Source organism: Asparagus officinalis, chromosome 9 (assembly GCF_001876935.1).
Source record: "Asparagus officinalis chromosome 9, Aspof.V1, whole genome shotgun sequence".
Lineage (NCBI taxonomy): Eukaryota > Viridiplantae > Streptophyta > Magnoliopsida > Asparagales > Asparagaceae > Asparagus > Asparagus officinalis.
In genome coordinates, this window is record NC_033802.1 from 27,922,780 (window position 1) to 27,950,744 (window position 27,965).

The following is a 27,965-nucleotide window of genomic DNA, read 5'->3' on the forward strand; positions in this document are numbered from 1 at the left end:
AAGAGTACAACTTGAGATTACAAATCACTCAAAGGAACAATCTAATCTCACCAACAAAGCTCTTAATCTCTCCAAATAAACCCTAATCATATAGCTCAGAAAATACCTCTTTTCTGTACTCCAAATATCCCAAACTCTTGCCTTAAGAAACCCCAAAACGTGTATTGGTATTTATACAAACACCAAAACCAAATAAGAATAGGAAACCAAAATCTGAGCTTTGACCGATTGGCGGTCGACCGTCCAAAGCTCGCGGTTGACCGCGATCCAGCGACAGAGACCAAAAAGTCCTCCAGGGTCTCGCGGTCGATCGCGGCGGCCGACCACGTCAAATCCAGATTCCTACTCTAGCTTGTGCACGTTCGCGATCAACCGGCCTTGCGCCGCGGTCGACCGCGGAGCTCCCAAACAGACTCCTGCACTCTCAAAACATGTTCTTTACCAAAATTCATCGCAGTTTCTTCAAACCCCCAACCAGGAAGGTAGGTAGACGTACGTTTAATTCAAGGTCATTTATTATCAATTTCCCCAAAGTTCAGCTTGCCAATAAGCCATCATACTGCTACTGTGCTACATAAGGTTGCATTGTGGAATTCATGTTCTACAATATATTTATCACTTAATCCCCATTTATCAACAACTTCTGTTCTTGCATACACAAAAGCATCAAAGCACTAGAAAAAAAACATGCCATAGAGAACACGCTACAAATACCTAGAGGTATACTCTATTTCTGCCAAACTTCTAACCTCTCTTCTTCACCTTCACTCCCACTTCTCTCATTTGCTCCGTTTAGACTCCATAAATCTCTTTTTCCTCTTCACTATCACAATCACCTTCACCATCACCAAAATCCTCCCAATCGTTACCAATCCCCGCCTTCAAACAAAGCTCCCACCCCATCACCCTCGTCATAATACTCCTCTTGTTCATACCGCTTCAAAGATATCATTGCGGAATCATGTTATGTTACTCAATTCCATTTTATCCACAGCTTCTTCCTTCTTATACACAAAGGCATCAAAATTCATGCAAAAATATACCCTCTGAGAACACTCTACAGACAACTAGTGGTATCTTACTAGTCTTACCAAACCTCTAACCTCCCTTCTCCATCTTCACTCCAACTTCTCTTATTTGCTCCCTTCAGACTCCAAAACTCCATAATCTCTTTCCCATCTTCATCGCCAAGATCACCTCCACCATCACCCAAATCCTCCCAATCATTGCCAATCCCTGAATCAAGCAGCGCTCCAAGCTCATCGCCTTCGTCCAAATACTCCTCTTCCTCTGCTTCTCCGTCATCCTCATCCTTATCTTCATTAATAGAATCAAGTCCTCTCCTCCTCGCCCTCCTCATCCTCCCATCTCCTCCAGCTCCTCCTTCACCCTGACCATTTCATCCTCAACCATCAACTTCCCTCCATCATCATAAGCCTCCACCAAGAACACCGAATCCCTCTCTCCCTTAACGCTAACATAAAACATCTCCGGATGTCTTATCAGCATCGCCCTCAGCTTATTCGGCAAACCAAACTCCTTCCTAAAATGCGTCAAATGATCCACAAGCGTCCTCTTCTCCACGGTCATCCCCAGCAACTCCCTAACCAACGCACACGCCCTCCTCTCCTTCTCCTCCACACTCATTCCCCCCTCCAGTTTCCTCACATACGGATTAATCTCCGGCAATTCCTGAAATCTAATCAAATAATCCAAATGCCGCCGTTTCACATTGAGCCCCCTTCTCAGTTTCACCTTCTTGAATTTAGGGGGCCGGTCAATTATGGGCCGGTCTGATGCCAACGTCGACGGGGTGGGCATCACGGCGGCGAGGTTGGGGTCGCAGGAGACGAGCTCGAGGGCGCGGCCGTAGGATGTATCGACCGGCTCGAAAGAGGTCGGGGTGCGAATTGCAAATGCGGAGCGAAAGTTAGCTGGGAGTCCCAGGTCGGGGCGAGGTGGACGAGCTTGGAGAGGAGAAGCGCGGGTGAGAGGAGAGCATGAGAAGCTTCTGCAGCTTGACGGAGGAGGTCGTGAGTGCGGGAGAAGCAGGGAGAGGCGGCGGGGGCGAGGGAGACGGAGAGGAGGCGGGAGGCGGACGAGGAGGAGGGGGAGGCGGCGTGGAGGAGGCGGAGAGGGTGGGGTAGCGGAGGATCATGGGGAGGAGGGGCGGCGGGGAGGGAGGGAGAGGTAGGGCGGCAGCGGGAGAGATGCGGAGGGGGAGGAAGTGCGGGGTTTGGATAGGAGGAGGGTGGTCAGCTTGCGGACGAAGCGGAGGCGGTTGTGGGCGGAGCGGCGGTCCAGGAGGGCGCGCGACGATTTTGGGGCGGGAGGAGAGGCTACGGTGAGAGGACGAGGAGGTTTTCTCGTTGTTTCTGTTGTGATTAAAGGGTTTGTTGGGGGTTTGATGGAGAAGATGAGCGGATGAGGGAGGGATGATGGGGGGATTGATTTTGGAGGAGCGATGAGGAGGAGTGAAGAAGACATCATGGTTGGTCTGTCGGGCTAACAGAAAATGGAAAGGATTTATTTGCGAAAAGGGGGGAGGTGTTTTGAAAGCAAGGGATATTTGATTTGAAAATTCTAGAATTCAAATCTAAAATTTGCAATTTGAAATTTAATTTCAATTCTGTTGTTTGGGGATCATTAGAATTCCTACTCTAGAATTTTAAATTCCAAATTAATTATTTGGTAAATGTTAGAATTTAAAATTTTAGAATTTCCGATTCATTTATTTGGAAACTACTAGAATTTGTTGTATAACTAATGAAGTAGAGAAGAAAAGTAGACAAGAAGTAGAGAGAAATTTTATTTCATTCGTTCTTCATTGCTATATCCAAGTGAGGTAAGAATACCTCTATTTATATACAAATTAAGATGATTATACACGAATCATATTAATTACTCATTCATGAACTTAGTCTTTCAAGAACATGCATTGTGTTGTTCTACGAAGAAGATTAATGTACTAGGGGAATATCAACTTCTTGGGAAACTAAATGGACATCCACATTAATTCATAACACTCTCCCTTAGATGTCCAACATTACACAAAGAATATGCCTTGTTAAAACCTTATTAGGAAAAAATCCTAGTGAAGGAAAAAGTGTACACTATTCTTGTGTATTAGTTTCTCCCCCTGATTCAAATATCATTTGAGATCTTTCAACCGACGCATTCCAATATTTTTTACCAATTTCTCAAAAGTTGCAGTCGGCAATGCCTTGGTGAATAAATCTGCCAGATTATCACTTGATCGAATTTGTTGCACAACGATTTCACCATTCTTTTGAAAATCATGTGTAAAGAAGAATTTTGGTGAAATGTGTTTCGTTATATCTCCTTTAATATATCCTCCTTTTAATTGAGCTATAAAGCTGCATTGTCTTCAAACAAAATAGTCGGAGGATTTTCATTTTCAGGCAATAATCCACTATTCTTCCGGATATAGTGAATCATTGATCTTAACCAAATACATTCTCGACTGACCTCATGAATTGAAATTATTTCAGCATGATTCGAAGAAGTGGCAGTAATTGATTATTTCGTAGGTCGTCATGAAATGACGGTGTCACCACATGTAAATAAATAACCAGTTTGAGATCTTGCTTTATGCGGGTCAGATAAATACCCAACATCAGCATACCCAAGCAATTCAGGTCGAGAGTTATAAGAATAAAATAAGCCAAGATCAATTGTTCCTTGGAGATAGCGAAAAATATGTTTTATATCGTTCCAATATCGTTTTGTAGAAGATGAACTAAATATTGCTAATAAATTCACAGAAAATGATATATCTGGTCTTGTACAATTAGAAAGATACTGCACATATTGCACTGAGATATGGTACTTCAGGATCAAGAATCTTTTTATCTTCTTCTTTTAGTCTAAAAGGATCCTTAGCAGGATCAAGTGACTTGATAACCGTTGGGGTACTTAATGGATGTGCTTTATCCATATAGAACCGTTTTAATACCTTCTGGGTATAAGCAGTTTGGTGAATAAAAATCCCATTTTCTAAATGCTCAATTTGTAAACCAAGGTAAAAATTAGTTTTACCAAAATCTTTGATCTCAAATTCTTTCTTCAAATATTCAATCGCCTTTTGGAGCTCTTCAGGAGTTCCAATCAGATTAAGATCATCAACATTTTCAGCAATGATCATAAAATTTGACTCATTCCTCTTTATGAAAACACATGGACATATAGGGTCATTTGTATAACCTTTTTTGACTAAACATTCACTAAGACGGTTATACCACATTCGTCCAGATTGCTTGAGTCCATACAAAGAACTTTGCAACTTAATGGAGTACATTTCTCTAGGATTTGATTTACATGCTTCAGGCATGCTAAATCCTTCAGGGATTTCCATATAGATATCATTATCTAATGTTCCATATAAATAAGCAGTGACTATGTCCATTAGACGCATATCAAGTTTTTCATGTACTGCTAAACTCACAAGATATCTAAATGTAATTTCATCCATTACTGGAGAATATATCTCATCATAATCAAATCCTGGTCTTTGTGAAAATCTCTGGGCTACAAGTCTTGCTTTATATCTCATAATTTCATTTTTCTCATTTCTTTTCCTCACAAATACCCATTTATATCCTACTGGCTTTACACCTTCAGGTTTTTGGACTACAGATCCCAAAACTTTTCGTTTAGCCAGTGAATCTAATTCAGATTGGATCACATCTTTCTATTTTGACCAATCATTTCTTCGCCGACAGTCATCAACCGATCTGGGTTCATTATCCTCGTCATCTTCCATAAAATCAAGTGCTACATTATATGCAAATGCATTATCGACAATTACTTCTCTTCGGTTCTAACTCTTTCCTGTAATAACAAAATTTATTGAAGTTTTATTTTCTTCAGGAGTTGGCTCTTCAGGAGCGACCTCTTCAGGAAATTTATTGAAGTTTTATTTTCTTCAGGAGTTGGCTCTTCAGGAGCGACCTCTTCAGGAGGTTGAATTTTGTCATTAGCAATATTTGTTGGCTCTTCAGGAGCGACCTCTTCAGGAGGTTGAATTTTGTCATTAGCAATATTTTGATCATTCGATTCTTTTTCCTTTCGAGGATTCTTATCTTTAGAACCAAGAGGTCTACCAAACTTCAGGCGTGCTTTAGATTTGTTAGCACTTTTAATTTGTCCTTATGGGATATCAATTTTAATCGGAGTATTTTCTGCTGGAATATGCGATTTAGTAATTCTTCTAGAATCACTAAAAGCATCCGGTGATTGGTTTGCAATTTTCTATAAATGTATAATCCTTTGAACTTCCAGTTCACATTCTTTTGTAAGAGGATCAAGAAAGTCTAATGATATTTTCCAAGTAATTTTCTTTTTTGGTTGATCTTTACCTCCCCCTAATGTCGGGAAATATGATTCATCAAAATGACATTCTGCAAATTTTGCAGTAAATAAATCACATGTTAATGGTTCAACATATTTAATTATAGAAGGTGATTCATACCTGCAATCTTCTTTGAGGGCCCATTTTAGTACGTTGAGGCGGTGCAATAGGAACATATACTGCACAACCAAAAATTCTTAAATAAGAAATATTAGGCTCGTGACCGAGAACTAATTGTAAGGGATAATAAATATGATAACTTATCGGCCTAATTCTCACAAGTGTTGCTGCATGTAATATAGCATGTCCCCAAGCAGATAAAGGAAGTTTAGACCTCATTAACAATGGCCTTACAATTAATTAAAGTCGCTTAATAAATAATTTGGCTAGACCATTTTGTGTATGAACACGAGCTATAGGATGTTCAACACTTATCCCAGTAGCCATGCAATAATCATGAAAGGCATGTGATGAATATTCACTAGTATTATCTAGACGAATTTTCTTAATGGGATAATCAGGAAATTGTGCTTGCAATTTAATTATCTGAGCAAGCAATCTCGCAAATGCTAGGTTGCTACTAGATAATAAACTTACATGTGACCATCTTGTTAATGCATCAATTAGTACCATAAAATATCTAAATGGTCCATATGGTGGATCTATAGGCTCACATATACCACCATGAATTCGTTCTAGAAATGCAGGGTGTTCGCGGTGAAAATTGCCTTCATTGAATTCATTGTTATCTCAAGTAATTGCTTTTTGGTTACAAAAGATCTGGTCTTTTTTAGATCCGGTTACAACAAAATTAAAGAAAAAGAAAAAGATTACAACTTTCCTTTCGAACGAATCACGAGCTCCTGTTTTGCGGTCGCTCGCTTGTGTGGGTTCTTTGCCAACGCCGGGGTTAATCCGTGGACCACCGCGCGATCTAGATCTGGTCAGATCTACACGATTTGACGGGTATTATTTCGCGAAAGAAATAATAGCCGGGGGGGATTAATTCACCAAGGAAATAATCGCCCTTAGTTCTCGGGATCAAAGGCCAAGCTTTGATCCGGAGTATGATCTCGTGTAGATCTCAGATCTGATCTCTCTCTCTCTCGAACTCCTGCCTTTTGTGATGTGGATGCTCACCGAGAACCAGATCTGGATATTCAAGTCCTCAAGTATTCGAAACTCCAAGCTCAATTCTCAATTCGGCAGAGTTTCGGCTCTCAAAGTTCCAACCTTTGACAAATGAACCAAGGGGGCCTATTTATAGGCTCTCTGAACTGTGCCCGCGCACAGATCTGGGCCGGCCACCTATAGGTGGCCGGCACTAGGCCGAGCCCCCCTTAGGCGTGGTTTTCCATTTTCGGTTCAGTCTGTGATTCCGTTCTTGTGGTTGTATTATCCGGACTTGAATCGTTGACCTGATTTGGCAGTAAATCCGATTCCTGATTTGGCAGTAAATCCACTTCTGAGTTCGAGTCCGAAACTGATCTTGATTCGATCGTGATTCGTCCGAGTCGCGCCTTGGATGGATGACTCGTTGACTCTTCAACCCCGTTAGCTTGATTCCGCGACGTGAGTGGATCTATTCCCGTGTTTGCGTGCGATTCGTTAACCTCGTCGCCTCGTTGGTTCGTCGTTTGTGCTGAGCTGTGCTAAGGGATCTATAAAGTAATTTTATACGTCACAACAGATACCCCCTCCAAAGTTTTTCAGCCTCGTTCTTTTATAGAAGAGTCTGGAATGCTTTGGATATGATTGCCCCAACCTTCAATCGGTATGACGGGACTTCGGAATGGCTTCTGTTCTTGATTCCTTCAATCCTTCAGGCTATTCGGTGCTTTGTCGAATGTCTGTATGGTTTTCGGTGCTGCATTTATTGTCTGACCGTTGTCGGAATTTCGAATTTGAAGTCGATTCCTGATTTTATGACCTTTAGCTCATGTTTGTTGGTTCAACATAGAACTGACTCTTGAATGTTGACGTTGAGTCTTTATTTGCGACGCGTTGTCTGGCGTAGTGTTATTGAGTTATCCTTAAGAATATTTAGAAAAATATTCTCCAGGAACTTCTCAACCAAAAATAGGGAACAGTTTATACTCATATACCTTATTGGAGTAATTCCTGTGCCCGAATGAGCTGAACTGGCCTGATAATGAGCTGAACCGGCTTGATAATAAGCCAAAAAAGGCAGTAATTAGGCTCAAAAAATCCTCCGACCCTTCCGAACATAGGGGAGAGGAGTGAATAAATAATGGACTGAACCGTCGGGCGATTTGAAGTTGTTTTGACACTCGGTTCAGCTCTAATTTGAATTTTGGTTCAAACCAGGTCTGGTCCGGTTCAACTTGGCTTGGTTCAATATTATAAAAAGGGGTCTTTTTCTCCTCATTAGGGCCGGCCCCCCTCTCTCCCCTATTTTTTGGATTTCTCTTCCCTCGAGCATCCGTTCTCCCTCAAAACTTCATAGTTGCATTAGATTTTTGGATTTCTCTTCCCTCGAGCATCCGTTCTCCCTCAAAACTTCATAGTTGCATTAGATCTAGTCTTTCTTTGTATCTTTGACTGAAGAATCCCTCAAAAATCTTTATATAGAAATTCCTCTCAAGCCCCTCGAGCACGTGGTCTGAGCCTCTTTCAAGATTTGATTTTTGTCGGACCTTTGAGCTTTCCCTCGGGTAAATCCTCCGCAATTTTAGCATATTTCATCCTTAATTCAATTTATGAATTTGTGGGATCGCATGCGAGGGTTAGGATTAAGATTTGGCGCCTCGAGCTCACCTTTCAGGGGGGGAGAATTGCAAAAAAGAGGAACTTTTTCCTGGATCTGATCCCTTAATTTATTTTGCAGGTCTCTATGTCTCGTATTGCGAGAGGTCAATCCTCTACCGCGTCGGCTGATGGCGCGCCTCCCTCTTATGCTGGTGAGCTATTTTTGGAAATTTACAAATTAGTCTATTTTTCTTGGAAATTTACAAATTGGTCCTTTTTATCCCCATTTTGTTCTCCTTGGTGAGGCAATCGAGAAGAGCCTTGATTCTCCTTGGTGGGGATCGACGCTTTAAAGATGGGTTTTGCTTGGTCAAAAACCATATCTCAAAATCAATAAAGGGGACGTTTTGACGCTACATTGTGCTTTATAAGGCAGGGATATGTTTTTTGATATATCCTACCTTATAAGTGCATAATATGGCCAAATCGTCTCACCCTTTATAAGGCAGTGACTCTATCTTACCCGTTCGTTGGATGCGTTCAACTTCCTTTTATAATTGAGACCGACAAATGTTTAACTGTTCATTTCCAGTGGGCTATCCTTCTGGAGCATTCTCCTCTCACGCAGTGTACGGGCGTCGTGGCGAGTATTATTCGACTTCCGATGATTTTTCTCCTATTCCAGTTACTCCCCAGTTTGCTTCGGGCACGTCGATAGAGGTTGCCCAAGTGGTGAAGGAAGGTGGACATCGAGCTCTTCGACAGTTGATTACAGATGCGCCTTTTGTGAAGGATGCCAGTTCTATTCAACCTCTCAGGAAGACCGACTTCTTATTTGGCGACTCTGCGACGCTGAGCAGTGGCTTCATAAAACTGGCGGTGGTTTCATATATTTGCCGAAGATTCCTCGGCATCGTTCGTTGACTGAGCTCAGGCGTCAAGCTGTGACCCGGGAGATGTCGTGGCGCTTGAGAGAGGAGCATGAGAGCATTCACTGTGGCTACATCACTCATCAGGCAGCTCCTCGTTCGAGCAGGAGTCATATCACTGGGTTGCATCCTGGAGTATTGGGGTTGGATGCACCTCCGCGTAACAAGCTTCTTGCCTCTGCTTCTATATTGAAGAATCGCCTCGCTGCCTTAGGACGGGAGATGCCTGCGACGCGTCACAGATTTTATGGCTGGGTCCATTCTTTGGACAAGCTTTGGTGGACTCGCATGACGAAGTACGTCTTAAGCCGATGGAGCGAGGAGTTGCACGCTTGTGGTCTATATGCAGCCGTTCGTGCCACCATGTATGGTTTGCCTGTCAGCGCGAAGCATTTCTTCGCTTTGTGTGAGCTTTATACTCCAGATTCGAATACTTTTCTGACCCGGCAAGGGGAGTTGGGCTTGGCCCTCCATGAGATGCACAGGATTTCTGGTTTGCCCATGGGACAGATGCTATACCAGGAATACTTTCCCTCCAACCATGAGTTGAGTCAGCTGAAGGATCGCATGCCCGACCGCTACGAGACTTTATGGGACCTCACATGTCACTATCATATCGCTTTGGCGCAGTCTGAACCTTTAGCGAAGAGGGCTAAATCCCATGTGAGCCAGAAACAGTTTGTGAAATGATTGGGGATTTTCCCTTGTTGACCATGTTGATAGTCACTTCTAGGGGTTCATCATCTCGAGCAATCGATCCTCTTTGGTGGGAACGCCTTGATTTGGGCTTTGTCGTTCCATCGGAGATTCTCTCGAATATCGAGACCCTCTGTGGAGCGGTCTTGGGGCAGCTACATGTTGATAATACTGCCCTGATAAGCTTGGTATACGGACAGTGAGAATCCGCTTCCCGGGTGTTTCTCTTTAGAGATTCATTCGCACCCCCAGCCCGATAGTACAACTCATCGACGTTGCGGTCGGAGTAATCTATCGGCTGCTCACATGGGTTCTCAGGTATAACGCGTTCGTCTGTCCGACGCGTCTTCTTCTGAGTAAACACTACCTTGTTGGCCTCTGCAAGAGTCGCACGTTTGGAATCACTCTTTTGTCCTGAGAGTGGCTTTCCTGCAGGGACCAAGTTTAAATCATTCTTGTGGCATACGACCGCGCCGATTCGACCGATGACCCTTCTCGCCGGTTACCTCGCTATCTGGTTAAAGAAATGCGTGGTCCCATATCAGTCCAGTGATATCTTGCCATTGGAGGTGCTCTACCCAGCGGTTCATCTTGTTTACAAAAAGGAACTTTCGCTTCTTCCGGTGATGGTGGCCAACATTCATCGAGGGCTTCGACAGATCAACGATCCCCAGCTTTCCTTGACAAGCGCTTTTCCTCGATTCTCGGGTAGAGCATCGATACGGTTGTGTAGAGGATTCCTAGACTTGGGGAAATCCACGCTGCGGTGGGGCTTTACCGAAGGTTCGGGACCTGAAATTGACGAAGGTTGGAGAGCAAGTGGCCAACATTCATCGAGGGCTTCGACAGATTTCTAGTGCTTTTACACGGAAGGAAAGTGAATCGCCGTCTCAGATTCCTACTGTTAGGGTGGAGCTTCCATACACTTATTTGATGGCTTGGTTCGTCCTTCATCGCTCTGATATGATGTCGGTACCGAATGCCACAGACCCCTCCGTTCCCCTACTACAGTTGCTTGAGAATGGTATTCTTCTGACATGAACCCATTTGTTCGTTTCTGCTTCGGAGGAGGGGCTGGTTGTTTGCCGTTGTTGCTACTGGCGTTGCCTGGATTTTAGATCCACGTTATAGCGGATCCCATCCATTGACTCCAAAGCCTCGGCCAGCTGTCGAGCAAGACGTTGACGCCGTCTTTGTCGCGCTCTCTTTGATAATGCTGGAGCGTCTTCAGAAGCCATCTCCTCGGTGGAAGAGGAGTCCGGATCTGCGATCTCGACCACGTTGGACGACGCGGGGACGTCGCGTGGTGCAAGTGCAGAGGCGGCAACGGGGTCTTGGATTTTCGAACCGAAGGACCTGCAAACATTTATGAAAGAGGTTACCTTTCTGTACCCGTTTGGAGAGGCGGATCTGGAGGAGGAGGAAGAGAGGCCTTCTTCGAACTGGGTGCAAGTGCAGAGGCGGCAACGGGGTCTTGGATTTTCGAACCGAAGGACCTGCAAACATTTATGAAAGAGGTTACCTTTCTGTACCCGTTTGGAGAGGCGGATCTGGAGGAGGAGGAAGAGAGGCCTTCTTTGAACTGTTGTTGATCGAGCTCGTGTTCTTCATTCACCCCGATCTTGAGTGCTGGTTGCGTCACGACGGCGTCGGTTGCGATGCCGTTGGCTCCCACTGTGGTCGCCAGCTTGTTTGCGGAAAAAGTTGCTGTATTCATTGCTGCATTCATTACAACTTCAATCGTTACAATGAAATAAAAAGATAGCCTTTTTATAAGACCGGTACACAATGAAAACAAAATAGATACAACTCTTTTCAAACAAACGCAAGATCTGTTCATCATCTCTTGCTTGCGTGGGTCTTTTGCCTGTGACGGGGATGTTGATATCCGTGGACCACCGGGGCACTCAGATCTGGTCCGAGAAAATCGGGCAGAGTTTCGTCTATCCGCGGGGGGATTTTAGAAACTCTGAACTTCGTCGATCTGCGTGAGATCTAGAAGTTTACAGCTCCTATCTCGGATAATCGAGATATTCGCTCTACTTAGTATCACCGCTAAGGGGCAACACTAAGGAAAATAGAAAGGGGAATGAAGAAGGAGGCTCCTTTGCTGCAGAAGGCTCGCTCACTCCTCGATCCGGCAGGGCTTCGCCGCTCTCTTAGAAAACCCCGACTCCTTCCTCCGGCAGGGCTTCGCCGCTCCTCTCTGGAATTTCAGATCTCAAAGGCTAGAGCTCTAGATCTGAAATTCCTCTCCCAAAACCAAGGCCAAGAGAATGGAGGCCCTAGGGGCCTATTTATAGGAAACCAATGGGTAGGGGGCTGGTTGAGGACACCCCTAGGGGGGTGTCTCGGCTCCAAAACCGAGACACCCCTTGGGGTGTCTCGGCCATGGCCGAGACACCCCCAAGGGGTGTCTCGGTTTTGGAGCCGAGACACCCCCCTAGGGGTGTCCTCAACCAGCCCCCTACCCCTCTCCTTTTCCTATAAATAGGCCCCTAGGGCCTCCATTCTCTAGGCCTTGGTTTTGGGAGAGAAATTTCAGATCTAGAGCTTTAGCCTTTGAGATCTGAAATTCCAGAGAGGAGCGGCGAAGCCCTGCCGGAGGAAGGAGTCGGGGTTTTCTAAGAGAGCGGCGAAGCCCTGCCGGATCGAGGAGTGAGCGAGCCTTCTGCAGCAAAGGAGCCTCCTTCTTCATTCCCCTTTCTATTTTCCTTAGTGTTGCCCCTTAGCGGTGATACTAAGTAGAGCGAATATCTCGATTACCCGAGATAGGAGCTATAAACTTCTAAGATCTCACGCAGATCGACGAAGTTCAGAGTTTCTAAAATCCCCCCGCGGATAGACGAAACTCTGCCCGATTTTCTCGGACCAGATCTGAGTGCCCCGGTGGTCCACGGATATCAACATCCCCGTCACAGGCAAAAGACCCACGCAAGCAAGAGATGACAAACAGATCTTGCGTTTGTTTGAAAAGAGTTGTATCTATTTTGTTTTCATTGTGTACCGGTCTTATAAAAAGGCTATCTTTTTATTTCATTGTAACGATTGAAGTTGTAATGAATGCAGCAATGAATACAGCAACTTTTTCCGCAAACAGATGCAGGTGCCTCTTCATTCATCGCTGCCGAGTTGGATACTCGCTTACAAACATGGCGCGATACTCGGCTTTTTGCTGAGCTCGAGATTCAGATGCAACGGGATCGAGTGGACCGAGTTGAGGCCCACCTTTCTGCTAGATCATCTTCACTCACTGAGCTTGACTCTTCTATTACCTCTTGTGAGACCCAGATAGACCAGCTCCGAAGAGAGCTCCGTGAGAAAGAGGAGACTTTGAGTATTCTTCAGATGACGAAGATACAGGATCAGAAAGCCCACACTGCTTTATCTGAGGAGTTGAAATCTTTGAAGCAGAAGCTGACTGAGATGGAGGAGGTTGCTGCGAAGACTTTAGCCACCACCGAGGAGTCCATCAGAGTTGAGCTGAGGCAAGCTTATGATGAGAAGCTGTCTAAGCTTAATCAGCAGTTTTTTGGCCATGCGCTTGATGTATGATTTCATTTACTGAATGTTTTGACTTTTGATCCTTTTAGTGGAACTGGTTTTTATCTTTATCTTTATTATGATTCTTCATTCCGTTTGAAATGATTGACCATAATACTTTTAGGATTTTTGGCAAACCCTCAGCCAGCTTATGATGAGAAGCTGTCTAAGTTTAGTCAGCAGTTTTTTGGCCATGCGCTTGATGTATGATTTCATTTACTGAATGTTTTGACTTTTGATCCTTTTAGTGGAACTGGTTTTTATCTTTATCTTTATTATGATTCCTCATCCCGTTTAAAATGATTGACCATAATACTTTTAGGATTTTTGGTAAACCCTCAGCCATCAACGGATTTGATTAGCCTTTACCGCCTACCGTTTGAGTTAGACTTCGCTATTGTTACAGGAATAGGCTACCCAGCAACGCGTTTTAAACGCTGACTTATCCCTACTTAGGCTTCGGGATAAAATACCCCAGAATCGAACTCTGGTGTCTTTTTCCACGGAAAAAGACTAAACCGGCGACGCGTGTTAGGCGTCGGCACATGTAACGTTGTGCTTAGAGACTGAATCCTCTAAGACTTGTTGCTATGACTTTGAATACATAGACTTCGCCGTTGTCATGGGAATAGGCTACCCAGCAACGTGTATTAGACGTTGACTTATCCCTACTTAGGCTTCGGGATAAAATACCCCAGAATCGAACTCTGGTGTCTTTTTCCACGGAAAAAGACTAAACCGGCGACGCGTGTTAGGCGTCGGCATATCCTCTCTTAGGATTCAGGATGAAATTCCCCATGCGTGTAAGGCATGGATTTTGGTGTTATTAATAACAACCTGCCACAATGTTGAATATGTGAACGTGTGTTCTTTTTAATGGTTAAACCTGCCACAATGTTGAATATGTGGACGGATGTTCTTTTCAACGGTTAAGAACTAACCGGCAGCGCGGGTTAAGCGCAGACTTATCCTTGCTTAGGTTTCAGGATAGGATACCCCAGAATCGAACTCTGGTGTCTTTTTCTATGGAAAAAGACTAAACCGGCAGCGCGTGTTAGGCGCAGACTTATCCCTGCTTAGGATTCGGGATAAACTTCCTAGGATGAATCTTATATTAACAAATTTTGGAAAAGATCAGTGCGGGAAAGGAAGAATTTTATATTCTATTTCCCGGTCTTCTTTTTAGGGTGAAGGCGAACCAACAGACAAGGAAGGAAGAATTTTATATTCTATTCCCTGATTCTGGAAAGGAAGAATTTTATATTCTATTTCCAGCGCAAAAGAAACTAGAAGTGGGATCTCCACTCCGAGAATCTGGAAAATCTAGATAAACCTACCTTTTATAGGATTGGTTATCTAAAGATGAGTTTTTTCGTTTATCGAAATGAAATTTCAACTTAGGTTATGACCATGGGAAGGCTTAACCCAAGGGAAAAAAAAGGGAGCTCTTTCGTTTATCGAAAGGGGACTCTGAATTGAAAGTGGACCTCTTGTTCATGTAGAGAATCAAGAGGGCCAGAAAGACATTTTTGGTGGACTCACTGTCAATTGAAATTGATCAGTGAGGGATTTTGGTGGTAACAAAAAAGATTTTGGGTTATCCTCTAGAATATTAACTGTAATATTCTTCAAGGAACTTCCCGGTAAATGAGTTATCCTGAATGTACTAGGGATAGTACTTTTTCAGGAACTTCCCATTTATTGGTATTAATTGCCTGTCACCCTCTTGAGTAATCAGGCGATATGCGCCGTTTGAGTAGACCGTGTCTATCACAAACGGCCCTTCCCATTTGGGTTCAAATTTACCTTTCTTCTTGGAGTTGAGGATTATCGGTTGGTGAGCAGCGAGGACCAGATCTCCTTCCTTGAAGCTTCTCTGTCGGACTCTCTTGTTAAAAGCCTTAGATATTCTGGCTTGATAAAACTCAATATGTTGTTGAGCCTCCAAGCGCTTTTCATCCAACCTCTCGAGTTCTTCGAGACGTTTTTGATGCTGCTCTTCTGTCGTCATCTCAGTTGCGAGGGCGATCCGAAGGGATGGGATTTGGATCTCCAAAGGTAGCACAGCTTCACATCCGTATACCAACGAATATGGGGTAGCTCCTGTAGGTGTGCGTATGGTGGTGCGATAAGCCCAGAGTGCTTCACCGAGTTTATCGTCCCAGTCTCGTTTATTGGTCTTCACGAGCTTTGACAAGATCTTATCACCTTTGACTGAAGGGGGAAAAATAGGACCGACGATGTCCATGCCCCATGTCTCGAACGGCCAAGACGTGATTGACGTGTGCAACTGCTCTGGTGGTTGATGCATATAATTTGCATGTATTTGACAAGCATGACACTCTCGGGCGTATTCGATTGCGTCACGAACCATTGTTGGCCAAAAATATCCCATTCTCCTGATGCGATCATACAGTTTGGGACCAGGCTGATGCGCACCACATTCTCCTTCGTGTGCTTCCTTAAGAACTTCTTCTGCTTCTTTGTTCGAAAGGCATCGGAGTAATAAACCATCGTACCCTCTACGGTATAACGTATGGGTCTCGGTATTATAGAAGAATCTTGGTACTCTTCGGCGGATTGATTCTCTTTCTTTTACATCCTCTGGCAAAATACCATACTGGACGTAGTCAATGATGGAAAAACACCAATCTCGGGACTCAGACCCAATCCGAGTTGAGTTCACCTCCTTGGCGCTTATGTCTCCATCATCTTCCTCTTCAATATCCATATCGTATATGGGTATGCAGAGCTGATGCGTCCTTACCGTGACTAGTAGTTCAGTGTCGGGAGGCTGCGTAAGTGAAACTGCTAGTGCTGCCAGTGCATCTGCATAAGCGTTCTGGAGACGGGGGATATATTCAATGAAGAATTCTTCAAAAGATTCTGCCATTTTGATGGCCTCCTGGTGGTACGGGATCAGGTCTTGGTTCCTGACTTCATACTCTCCATGGACTTGGTTGACTATCAATTGAGAATCCCCAAAGGCTTCGAGATATTCGACCCCCAGCTCCTTGGCGAAACTGAGTCCAATGAGAAGCGCGTTGTACTCGGCTACGTTATTGGAGCACGGACTAGTCAATGAATAAGCCCGAGGCATCACATGCTTCCCTGGGGAGATTAAGACAACTCCAACCCCGGAGGAAACTGTAGAACCTCCCGGGGTTATTACCCTATTAACTGACCTTGAAGCACCATCGAAATATAATTGCCATACTTGTTGATGCGACGTAGTGTTAACCTCGTGGGTTTCGTCCGGAAAGTCATCATATACTTCTGCCGTATCTGTGGTCGGGTTTGCCGCCAGAAGATCACAAATCGCTTGTCCTTAACCTTATTATCAGTGTCGACATACTTTAAACACTGATGGAGTGTGGAGGGAATTATAACATTACTATGATCCAAGGCCAACCCAATAGTAAGTTATATGAAGTTTCGGCATCAATCACATAACATGTGACTTCCGTCTTCAAATCACCCATTTGACACTTTATCCGGATTTTACCTAAAGGTCTTGACCCGCTGGTATTGAACCCGTAGCATAGAGGCCGGTTGCGTCATAAACACCCGTACTGGATTAACATTGGAAATGACGTAAATCGTCTGTCCAACCAAGTAATGCTGCATTTTTTGCATCACGAATACCAATGTGAGGCATTCTTTCTCAATCATCGGATATCGAGACTCGACACCTATCAAGGTCCGACTTAGGTAATAAACTGCCTGTTCGTGACCGTTATCGTCGTCTTGTGCTAGTAAAGCACTTATCGAGTGGTTCATCACCTTGATGTAAATCAAGAACAGTTTACCCGATTTCGGTGCAACGAGAACAGGAGGATTCGCCAGATACGTTTTGATATCTTCGAATGCTTTTTGTCAGGCGTCGTCCCAGATGAATGACACCCCTTTCTTGTTTAGCTTAGAGAATGGTTGGCACTTCCCAGAAAGGTTTGAGATGAACCGCCGGATGTAAGCTAGCCGCCCTTGCAATCCTCTGAGCTCTCTCAGATTTCTAGGAGGTTACAGTTCGTGTATCGCCTTCACTTTGTCAGGATCGATATGTATACCTTTAGTGGTGACGACGAATCAAGGAATTTTCCTTTAGACATTCCAAGGAAGGATTTAGTAGGGTTCATCTTCAATTGATGACTTCGCATGAGATCGAACATTGTCTTCAAGTCCTTGATGTGATCTTCTTTGTTGAGGCTTTTTACAACCAAATCATCAACGTAGCACTCAACTGTTTTCCTGAGATGTTCTTGGAAACTCTTAGTCATCGCTCGTTGATACGTGGCGCCTGCATTCTTTAGGCCGAAAGGCATTACAGTGTAGCAAAAGACACCGAGGGGCGTTCTGAACGCTGTATGCTTCTCGTCATCTGGATGCATCTTGATTTGGTTATATCCTGAAAACCCATCCATGAAAGACATTCTCTCAAATCCGCATGTATTGTCGATAATGACATCCGTGATCGGGAGAGGAAAGTCGTCTTTTGGACATGCCGTATTCAGGTCCCTGAAGTCAATGCAAATCCTGATTTTACCGTTCTTCTTCATGACTGGAACGATATTGGCTAGCCAATCTGGATGTTGCTCCTCTCGGATAAATCCTGATTCGATCAATTTCTTAACCTCTGCCTCAATGGCTTCCATAATCTGCGAACGAAACCGTCTTTGCTGTTGTTTGACAGGTTTAGCATCCGGCTTGATGTCGAGGCGGTGCATTGCCACATTGGGGTCGAGCCCTGGCATATCTTCATAGTTCCAAGCAAAGACATCAATATACTCCCTGATGAGAGTAATTAACTCCTCCTTCTCATTTGGGGGAAGGCTATCACTGATGAATATGGGCTTCGGGTTGGCCTCGTCACCCATGTTAACTTGGACTATTTTATCTTCAGTGGGGGGTTCCCTCTGTTCGAACCTATCACCATACTGCATGTTCAGGTGATGAACCCACGGGTCTTCCCATGTTGGCATTTGATCGTCGTCTTCTATCGTCACAGGATCGACCGTAGTCATATGCGACATCAGTTTCTTGAACACCTCCCCCAAACTTGCGTCGGAATCCCCAACTGAAGAATCAGAAGAGTATACGTTCTTAGTTTTGTTAGCAATTTGATCGATAATTTGACAACCACATTCGTCATCAGACGAGGAAACATAGCCTAAGCCTCTTTTGTGACGGTAATAATCATCCGGTTTCCCTTTTGGCACATATGCTGCTTTAGCTGGGATACGGGAACCTCGATCAAAGTACAAGCCTTCTCCGAGTGTGAAATCATATCCCTGTTTTTCCATGAGCTTGCGCGCTTCAGGACTATACTTAGATAAATGTCGACCAGGTTTATCTTCCTCTTCGTCTTCTCTTAGGAAATGATCTGGTAATGGAAAATTCTCTCCTTTACCATAAATCACCTCTTTTTCGACTCCTGTTTTGGCAAGCACGACCAGGGTTGTTCCGAAGGAATGCTGGAGGCGTTTCTTTGTTACATAAGATGATCGGAGCGGCGTATGTAAACTAGGATTATCGTGTAGTCCGTTTGTCGCATCATCAAGAGACAACGAGTACTCTAAATCATCCTTTATTTCAATTTCGGTATCAGCTTCTTCTTCGCTGTCCGTGCCATGGGCCGATGATTCAGTATCGGATTCGTTACCATAAAGGAGAGAATCAGTGAAATAATTCTCATACCCTTTGAATGGTTGCTTATCCGCGACCACCGTCCTAACCTTATTATCAGTGTCGACATACTTTAAACACTGATGGAGTGTGGAGGGAATTATAACATTACTATGGATCCAATGCCGACCCAATAGTAAGTTATATGAAGTTTCGGCATCAATCACATAACATGTGACTTCCGTCTTCAAATCACCCATTTGACACTTTATCCGGATTTTACCTAAAGGTCTTGACCCGCTGGTATTGAACCCATAGATAACAGTGCCTGTGGACGCCAACTTGCTAACCGGAATACCGAGGAAATGCATCAAGCGAAGCGGCATAATACTCACAGCAGAACCCGGATCCACTTGGATTCGGTTGACTTCGCTGGAGCCAATGTACCCGATGAAATATAGCGGTCGATCGTGGTTCGAATTCTTCGTCTGCATATCCTCTTTGGTGAAAGTAATGCAGGGAAGGTTCTTAGTCGCTATGTTGCAATGTTGACTCAGCAGTTCCGGTTCTTCAGGCACCGGCTTGACTTGAGTCAGAAACACCTCTGAATTGGCCAACGCTTCTTGCAAGGCCTCCCTGGTTTCCTTGGACAGCCGCAGCAATTCATACAGCATTATCCGTGCTAGAATGTTGGCTAGTTGAGCTATTATATCGAAGACTTGCGGAGTCTTCGAGCTTTCCGGTCTGTCTTTTCCAATCGGGCGACTGAAACGAGACTGCTTCGGATTCTGAACTTCCTGGGGATTCTTCTCTTTCGGTTTATTCACCGGCTGTCGTCGAGCCTCTTCGCCCAGTGTAGGACTTGTAATCACCCCCATCTCCGTGAGAGGTTTGGCTGGGCCCCCCTTTTTTACCCCCTGCTCACTAGGTGGTGGATAGTTGTAGTGATACTCATTTCCACTTCGGGTTGCAAAAACTTCTTGTTCTTCTTTAGAGAGCGGAAAAGCTAGTATTCTTTCGTCATCTTCTCCTGGGATAGCAGAGACTCCGCAACAAGACTTTCCTTTCCCTTTGGACTTCTTCTTGGATGACGATCCGGCCCATTGTTCATCTTCAATCAGGTCGAGGTGAACCCAGAGGATTTCGCCGTTTGGAGCTGTATGTGGCACAAGTCCTTTTTGGCGCTGTCCATGTGGGTCATCGTTTACTGTCTTCATTCCCACTTTGGTGATGCGTTTTGGTTCAAACCACGCTGTGGGTACTGATCCAAAGCTGATCGACACCGCGTTTGCTGCAACATTCTTAGACGGCTTTGGTGTTATGACACCTACATCGATTAACGCCTGGATCTTATCCTTGAGATGGAAGCATGACTTCGTAGGGTGATGGACCACTCTATGGTATGCACAATACTTCGGATCCGTCACTTTGCTAGCCCCTTCTTGATCCACAATCGCTGGCAGTTGAATTTTGTTGTTCTCCAACAAGTATTTAAAGATGCCGGGAACTTCGTCATCTTTGAAGGAGTACACTTTAGGAAATCTTGGCTCTGAAGACTTCTGCTTCTGAGGCCGTTGTTGCCATTGTGACTGCGATTGTTGTGGCGCTCATTGCTGTTGTCGCTGTTGTTGTTGCTGAGGTTGCAATTGAAAGGTTTGGTTAGCATCAACTGCATTAGCATGTGCCTTACCTTTCCCCCGTGGGACGAAATTCTGTTGCGGAGCATTATTCACCTGTTGGCCTCTCTCCGCCTTCTTTCTTCTGAGGAATCGCTCGGCTTGCTCTCCTCGGACCTTCAGATCCTTCCATGTCTTGGACGGTGCTGTCCCCATTGCTTCCAACACGTCCAGTGCGAGGTTGTTGTGGCAAGTCTGGAGAATAAACTCCTCAGTGATCGGGTCCCGACAGTTCATCGCCTTGTTCCGGAACCTCTTGACGAAGGTGTCAACCAATTCCCCGTCTTTCTGAGGACCGTACCATCAGAGGCTCATTACCAGAGATAACCCCCAGGTGCGATTTGAAGTAAATCAAATGCTGAGTGGGTGAACCCATCCCATTAAATGGCGTGAAGTTAATTAGATTGAACTTCGCCGGATATGGGATCGATTCCCATTCTCTTGGGTATGGACAAGGAATGCCTGTTTTCTTCATCTCTTGAGCAGAAATCAACGTATTGATTTTGCTCTCGAGATTTTTAATCTTCAAGTTTTCACCTATGTTTTCGCTAGCATTCTCATTACCACCCCCTGCATTGACGGGAGGATTATTGGCATTATGCGTCTCATTCGCATTTGTGTCCTCATCTTCCAAATTAATCGGGTTAAGACGACTTGGCTCGCCTTGCTGGTTCGTCAATGCTTGGATTTGTTGGTCATGCATTTCTCTCATGTTTTGCATGGCCATCTGCATTTCGAACCTGAAGGTTTCCTGCTGCTTAGCTAAGGCGTCTTCAAGCATTTTGGCCACTTGCTCCGCACTTATCATAAGTGCCTCGCGAGGTTGTCCTTCACTGTATACGGTATTATCTGATGCAACCGCGGAGCCAGCATCAGATTCTTCATCTTCTGAAGGGAGTCTTGTCCGAACCCTACCATAGGTTGCTCGCTTGATGGTTCCGGACTGCAGACGGGTTATAGGCCGGGATGCTTTCAGAATCGTTCAACCACCGTTCTTCTTCGTCGGAAATGCCTAGGCCTTGGTTTTGGCGTTTCGGTACTAAGTCTTTCGAAAACTGAAACTCTTTCGGGGACCGCCTTGATGCAGTTGCACTCAAACAATACTGCCCGAATAAGTTTGGAACAAGGGCATTGAGTTTCCTATTCTCGGGGACTCCTCTTCCTGGTTTTACTCGCACCCCCAACACGATAGTACAATTCGTCTGCTTGACCTATCGTGTGTTGGCACGACTTCTTAGGTATAACATTATCGTCATCAGACGGTAATGTTTCCTTCTGAGGGTGAACTGCCTTCTTTGGGCTTTCGAAAGTCACGTGCCTCGAAACATGCCTTTTTGGGCGTGAGTTCTCGGCGGGCTCCTGGACTTCAATGCGCAAGTTGGTGCGCATGACTGCCCTGGTCTCTTTGTCATGTTGGAGGTGACGGCGACCCCCAGCATGTTACGTCGTCCGGGGCTTCTTCATCGGGCCCAAACGATCTTGAACAGGAGCTTTGCCTCTCTTGTCGGGAATCGGACCGAGGCGCTCCAAGACTGACGTTTTCCTTCGGGATGATTCTGCATGATCTCCCAGAGAAGCTATTGGGATTACCGGGGACTTTGGTTGATTCACCGGAGGTTGAACTTTGGCTGGAGGCTGCTTCGGCCTCCACACTTGGCGGGTTGATGGTGGCTTCTTGGCCACTCTTTCTTTCTTCAATTCCTCGGCCTTCTGTATAAGGATTTTTGCTTGTGTAAGCAATGCGCGGCGTTTGTGAATCCGCTCTTCGAGTGTCGAACGGTTCCGTTTGACCCGGATCTATTCGTTTGTTGGCGGCTTGGAGGAGCAGTCATTCTTCAATTGTTGAGGCTGTTTGCCTCTCCTGTTCTTCAGATCCGCGTTGTAGCAGACCCCGTCCGTAGACTCCATCGCCTTAGCGAGTTGCCGCGCAAGGTGTTGACGTTGCCTCTGGCGGGCTCTCTTCGAGAGAGTCACAACGCCTTCAACAGTAGAGGCGTCGGCGAGAACAGGTTTGACCTCGTTGGAGGTCGGTGGAACTTCACCCGATGCGACTTTGGCATCAGTTGGGGTGAGAGCGTCATTGGTATTCTGAACTTCTTCAAACCAACGAACTTTTCTCCTGGAGGAGAACTTCTTGGACTTGCGGGGGGAGGTAGATCCGGACGAGGATGAGAGGTACTCCTCGAACTTGGCCTGGTCGAATTCATACTCGACCTCCTCCTCGACCGAGATTGAGATCCGCGGCTGCGACGTGACGATCTCGGCAGCGAGATCGGTGGCTCCCATTGTGGTCGCCAGATTGTTCGCGGTGAAAATTGCCTTCATTGAATTCATTGTTATCTCAAGTAATTGCTTTTTGGTTACAAAAGATCCGGTCTTTTTTAGATCCGGTTACAACGAAATCAAAGAAAAAGAAAAAGATTACAACTTTCCTTTCGAACGAATCACGAGCTCCTGTTTTGCGGTCGCTCGCTTGTGTGGGTTCTTTGCCAACGCCGGGGTTAATCCGTGGACCACCGCGCGATCTATATCCGGTCGGATCTACACGATTTGACGGGTATTATTTCGCGAAGGAAATAATAGCCGGGGGGGATTAATTCACCAAGGAAATAATCGCCCTTAGTTCTCGGGATCAAAGGCCAAGCTTTGATCCGGAGTATGATCTCGTGTAGATCTCAGATCTGATCTTTCTCTCTCTCGAACGCTACCTAGAGGTGGCTCGGCTTTGGCCGAGCCACCTATAGGTGGCTCGGCCTTGGCCGAGCCCCCTTAGGTGTGGTTTTCCGTCGTTTTCCGTTTTCGGTTCAGTCTGTGATCCGGTTCTGTGGTTGATTTATCCGGACTTGAATCGTTGACCTGATTTGGCAGTAAATCCGATTCCTGATTTGGTAGTAAATCCACTTCTGAGTTCGAGTCCGAAACTGATCTTGATTCGATCATGATTCGTCCGAGTCCGCCCTTGGATGGATGACTCGTTGACTCTTCAACCCGTTAGCTTGATTCCGTACGTGAGTGGATCTATTCCGTTGTTTGCGTGCGATTCGTTAACCTCGTCGCCTCGTTGGTTCGTCGGTTTGTGCTCAGCTGTGCTAAGGGATCTATAAGCAATTTTATACGCCTACACAGGGGATTCAGTTCCCACTTTCGTTGGTGATGGTCTAACAATTAACTTCCCTTGGGAGCAAGCAACACATGAGAATTTATTAGAATTTAGTATTTTTTTTTTGATTTTTCAATGAATGCTCATGTGAATTTGTAATTATCCGCCTCATCATTATAGAGCCAGGATGTCCAAGGCGATTATGCCAAATAATAAAATCATTGGAATTAGTAGACTTCTGGTCTTCAAGGTGATACATTTCAGCTGCACTTATTTTTATATAATATAAACCAGAAGATAGAGATGGCAGCTTTTCTAGTAAGCATGTCTTCTCAGAAATGGTATTTGTAATGAATAAGTATTCATCATTTGTCTCATTCATCGTCTCAATATGATATCCATTTCGGCGGATATCTTTAAAACTTAGCAAATTTCTTTAAGACTTTATCGAGAGTAGTGCATTATTTATGACAGTTTTAGTTCCTTCGGGGAGAAATATAGTGACTCTTCCGGAGCCATCAATCAATTTAGCACTACCACTTATTGTGATAACATTTGTTTCTTCCATTTTCAAATGAGAAAAATACTTCACGTTGCTAAGTTTGCTAAGTAAATTACAAACAAAAGTAAATATCAATAAAGTCCATAAATTACAAAATTCATAAAGAAAATTGCATAAAAGATGTGAAAATAATAAAATTCAAAATGTCGAGTATTTACCATGGGATCATTTCGCAACTTCACGTTGCTCAAGGAAATCAGCTACATCAAAGGTGTGTGATATCATCAAGATCATCATAAACATTGTTTTGATCAATAAATTTTGTCTCGGTATTTTTACATTTCCCTTTTAATGATGCATGATAGAGGTTAACAAGATATTTTACCGTACGACAGGTACAAGACCAATGGCCTTCTATTCCAGGCCGGTAGCATATTTCCTTATAATCACTACAACACCTGAAATCTACCATAGCGGTCGAAAAACGCTATGGTATTATTTCATAGCGTTTTAATCAACGCTATGTCAGAACCCGCTATAGTAGGTCTGTGGCTTTACATAGCGTTTCCCCAAACGCTATCAAAAAGTTTCCAACCATAGCGTTTTTATGTAGCTATAAAAGAGTATTCAATAGCGTTTCTATATTGCTATGACAAATATCTTTCATAGCGTTTGGAAAACGCTATTAATTAGTTTTTATTCATAGCATTTCAACGCTGCTATTGTCTTATATTTGATAGCGTTTGAGTTACTACAATGGCGTTTTAGCGAATGCTGTCTTTCTTCTTTTAATAGCATTTCAGCAATTGTTTTCACTTCTTATAGCATTTCAGTTGTGCTTATAAACCTTTGAGGTTAAACTAGAAATAGCTTCCAATTATGACAACCATAAAAGCAAATATTTTATTTAAAGGTTCAAACTGATACATAACCAAGTTGTAGCATACAAGAAGTTCAATACAAATGTGCCAAAAAACAAATACTAGTCTTTGGATAATCCAACATGGAGTACAAGAAATTAACCATAGTACACAAAACAACAAAAACTAACTTTGCTGCATTACATATGACTTGGGAGACTCATCATCTTCAGCAATTGAGTACTAGTACTGCTGCAAAAATAGAAATTAACAACATCAATAATGAGATCTTAGAACCATGAATATATGGACACAAAACAGAAAACAATAGTACTGGAGAATTTTAACAATAAAGTCTGAAGTCTTGTCCTGGTTGTAGTGAGGTTGCTTCGGAGGGGTATACTTTGTCTTGACTGGGATTGTGGAGGCGTCAATCTCTCCCACATAGTACTCATCCATCATGGCTCTTGCAGTGTTGCTGTGGCCAACATCTTCAAAATCATCAGTTGCATCTTTGCCTGCAAAAATCCATGAAATCATATCTTAAGCTAAAAACGCCATAGGATATCTTTATGTTGCTCGTCAAATGAGATTTTCTTACCGGTTACTGATAATAAAACTTCGTCGCCACCAGGGTGGTCATCAAGGAACTTTGTCACGTCATAAACCTAGTTTTAAAGGAAGATAACAATAAATAAGGTGTTATAAATTGGATGGCCCATTAGGAAAAAGGAAAGAAATAGAGTCCATGAAGTGATGGAAGCATATAAATGCATAAATGCGTTCTCATGTTAAAGTATCACTGCACGCTATTGTAACTTCTTCTCCAGAGTACTTGTGTAAATTGGTCAAACATATTTTTCAGCATTCCATGTACCCTACATAACAAGGATTGCCTAATTTCAGCTGGGTTTAAGTATTTCTAACTAGAAACTGTGTTCCAGGGCTTTGTCAACTGAGAAAGAAATCATGACATGGATAACTAAAACATACCATTGAGGGTTCGAATCACCGCATCATCAACATATGCCATAAATCATAATTATAAATTTGGAAAAGCATGCACTAATAAGAGCAACAATAACCGTGATCAACTGTACCATAGGAATGTGGAGGCACCTGGCAACGGCACGTGTCTGTTACAAAGTTTCCAAGATGGAAACTTTCCAAAAATCTAATACATGGGGATGACTACAGTTGTAATCATGTATGATTTTGTATATTCCTTCAGAAAATAACAGAAGCAATCCTAAACCAAAGACAGTTTTATGCGACCGAATAATAAACCAAAGACGGTTTTCCTTTTGAACCATACGTACACACACCAAGGCACACACATGACACTGGATATGTGCTCAGCCTCTTCAATATGCTATATAGCTTTACAACTACAACCCCTTTGCATAAAAATACCTGTCTCTGTTTATGATCGCTCATAGAATGATGACACCATAATGTAAATACCCATAACTAATAAGGATAATTAAACAGGTGCATGAGCAGAGTACCATAGAAGCCCATGCATAGTGAGGTGAATAACATGAACTAATGTGCTTCAAGCGCAATGCCCGAATTTTCCACTACATTCTTGATGTATTCTTGCCTTGCTGGATGAGCTTCTTGAGGGCGATTGTAAGCAGTCCAAACTGGTTCTCCTTTGAACAATCTCATCAGCTGCAAACATCCGCACCTTCATGAGTCCACGTAAGCCAAATTTAAACAACACTGTATCTCATTACCAAATGAAGTTTAGGAATATTGATCATATATCCTACGATGTAGACTTGTAATACTAAACCTGTCCCAAATCCAAAAGTAATTATTTCTTCATGTATAGATACCAATTACCATTCATGAATTAGCTCTAGGACCAAGTTACTTTAATCATTTGTCAGTCAATCTTTATGCTATTTGAGCTCTGATGCAGAGAAAATATTAAAAAAATAATCCTTATTCACGGGAAGAAAGCCACTGATAAGTTCATGAACTTTAGTAACTCTGGTATATCGCTGGGTGTTTTTAAGGTTATTGCACCAATGAAGGATTTTAAGACTATTCTAGCATAAATTTGTGAATTGCTCGAGTTAGATTATCTTCAGGCTACACCACAGTAAAAGTATTTAACTTTCATAATTCCATGTACTGACAGAGCTCATCAGTCACCCTATCTGCAACTGATTAAATAGTGACACATCAAGAAAATTCTCAATTGTTATGGGATCAACACATTTCAGACATCAGAACAAAATTCATTGAGACTTTGCAAATGTTTGATAATTCAGAAATTTTATCAACCAACAAGATAAAGCATGTAGCATACCTTCACATAGTTTGAAGTGTCGAGGGTGAAGCGATGGTAGATCCCAGCCGGTAATATAATCATGTCTCCTCCTTTGATCCAGATTCTTATCCAACGGTCATCTTTGTCACGGACATCAAAATACCCGCTTCCTTCCAGACAATAACGGATCTCTTCATCAGCATGGATGTGCTCTGTGTAAAAGTTCCTCAGCTTCTCTTCATAGTTCTCAATTTTTTCAGGACAAAAGTCCAAAAGATCCTGCAAAATGAATATTCAAAAAAAAAAAAAAAAGGGAGCGTTGCTATCTTGCATCCATGAGTTCAAATTGCACACCTTTAATTATACACTAAACAGCGCACAACATTTCCTTATTGTCAATCTAGAATGGGTTAATTGCGGACACCTCATAACTTATATGTGCACGACAGACAAGATCCAGATCATGATTTGTCAAGAACTCAGCAACTTTATCAGCACCAAAAGTGTACGAAACCCCTCTATCATTCATTCCCCATCCTTGAATTTCCCTACCAGGATCGGGCCAAAGCAGGTCACACAATAAACCAGTATCAGGGACATCGGTAGGACGTGGTAAGCTTTTAATCTGGTCCAGGTTTGACAAATTTGGGGAAAGACCGCCATGCATGCATACTAT

At 43.7% G+C, this 27,965-nt stretch overlaps 3 protein-coding genes across 3 annotated transcripts; all 3 read right to left on the reverse strand.

Moving 5' to 3' along the window:
- Nucleotides 581-2,490, reverse strand: LOC109823324. The gene is given in 5 exon segments (XM_020389606.1): nt 581-1,365; nt 1,368-1,955; nt 1,958-2,131; nt 2,215-2,229; nt 2,232-2,490. Coding segments are annotated over 5 exon segments (1,314 nt in total). The 3' UTR covers nt 581-1,087.
- Nucleotides 25,209-26,445, reverse strand: LOC109823325 (cytochrome b5-like). Its single transcript, XM_020389607.1, has 4 exons — nt 26,422-26,445; nt 25,610-25,676; nt 25,343-25,526; nt 25,209-25,260 (listed from the first exon to the last, which is right to left on the reverse strand). Exons 1-4 carry the CDS (start codon nt 26,443-26,445, stop codon nt 25,209-25,211), a joined length of 327 nt encoding a protein of 108 aa, XP_020245196.1.
- On the reverse strand, nt 26,347-27,956 carry LOC109823326 (1,2-dihydroxy-3-keto-5-methylthiopentene dioxygenase 1-like). The gene is made up of 3 exons (XM_020389608.1): nt 27,714-27,956; nt 27,329-27,568; nt 26,347-26,682 (listed from the first exon to the last, which is right to left on the reverse strand). Exons 1-3 carry the CDS (start codon nt 27,954-27,956, stop codon nt 26,554-26,556), a joined length of 612 nt encoding a protein of 203 aa, XP_020245197.1. The 3' UTR covers nt 26,347-26,553.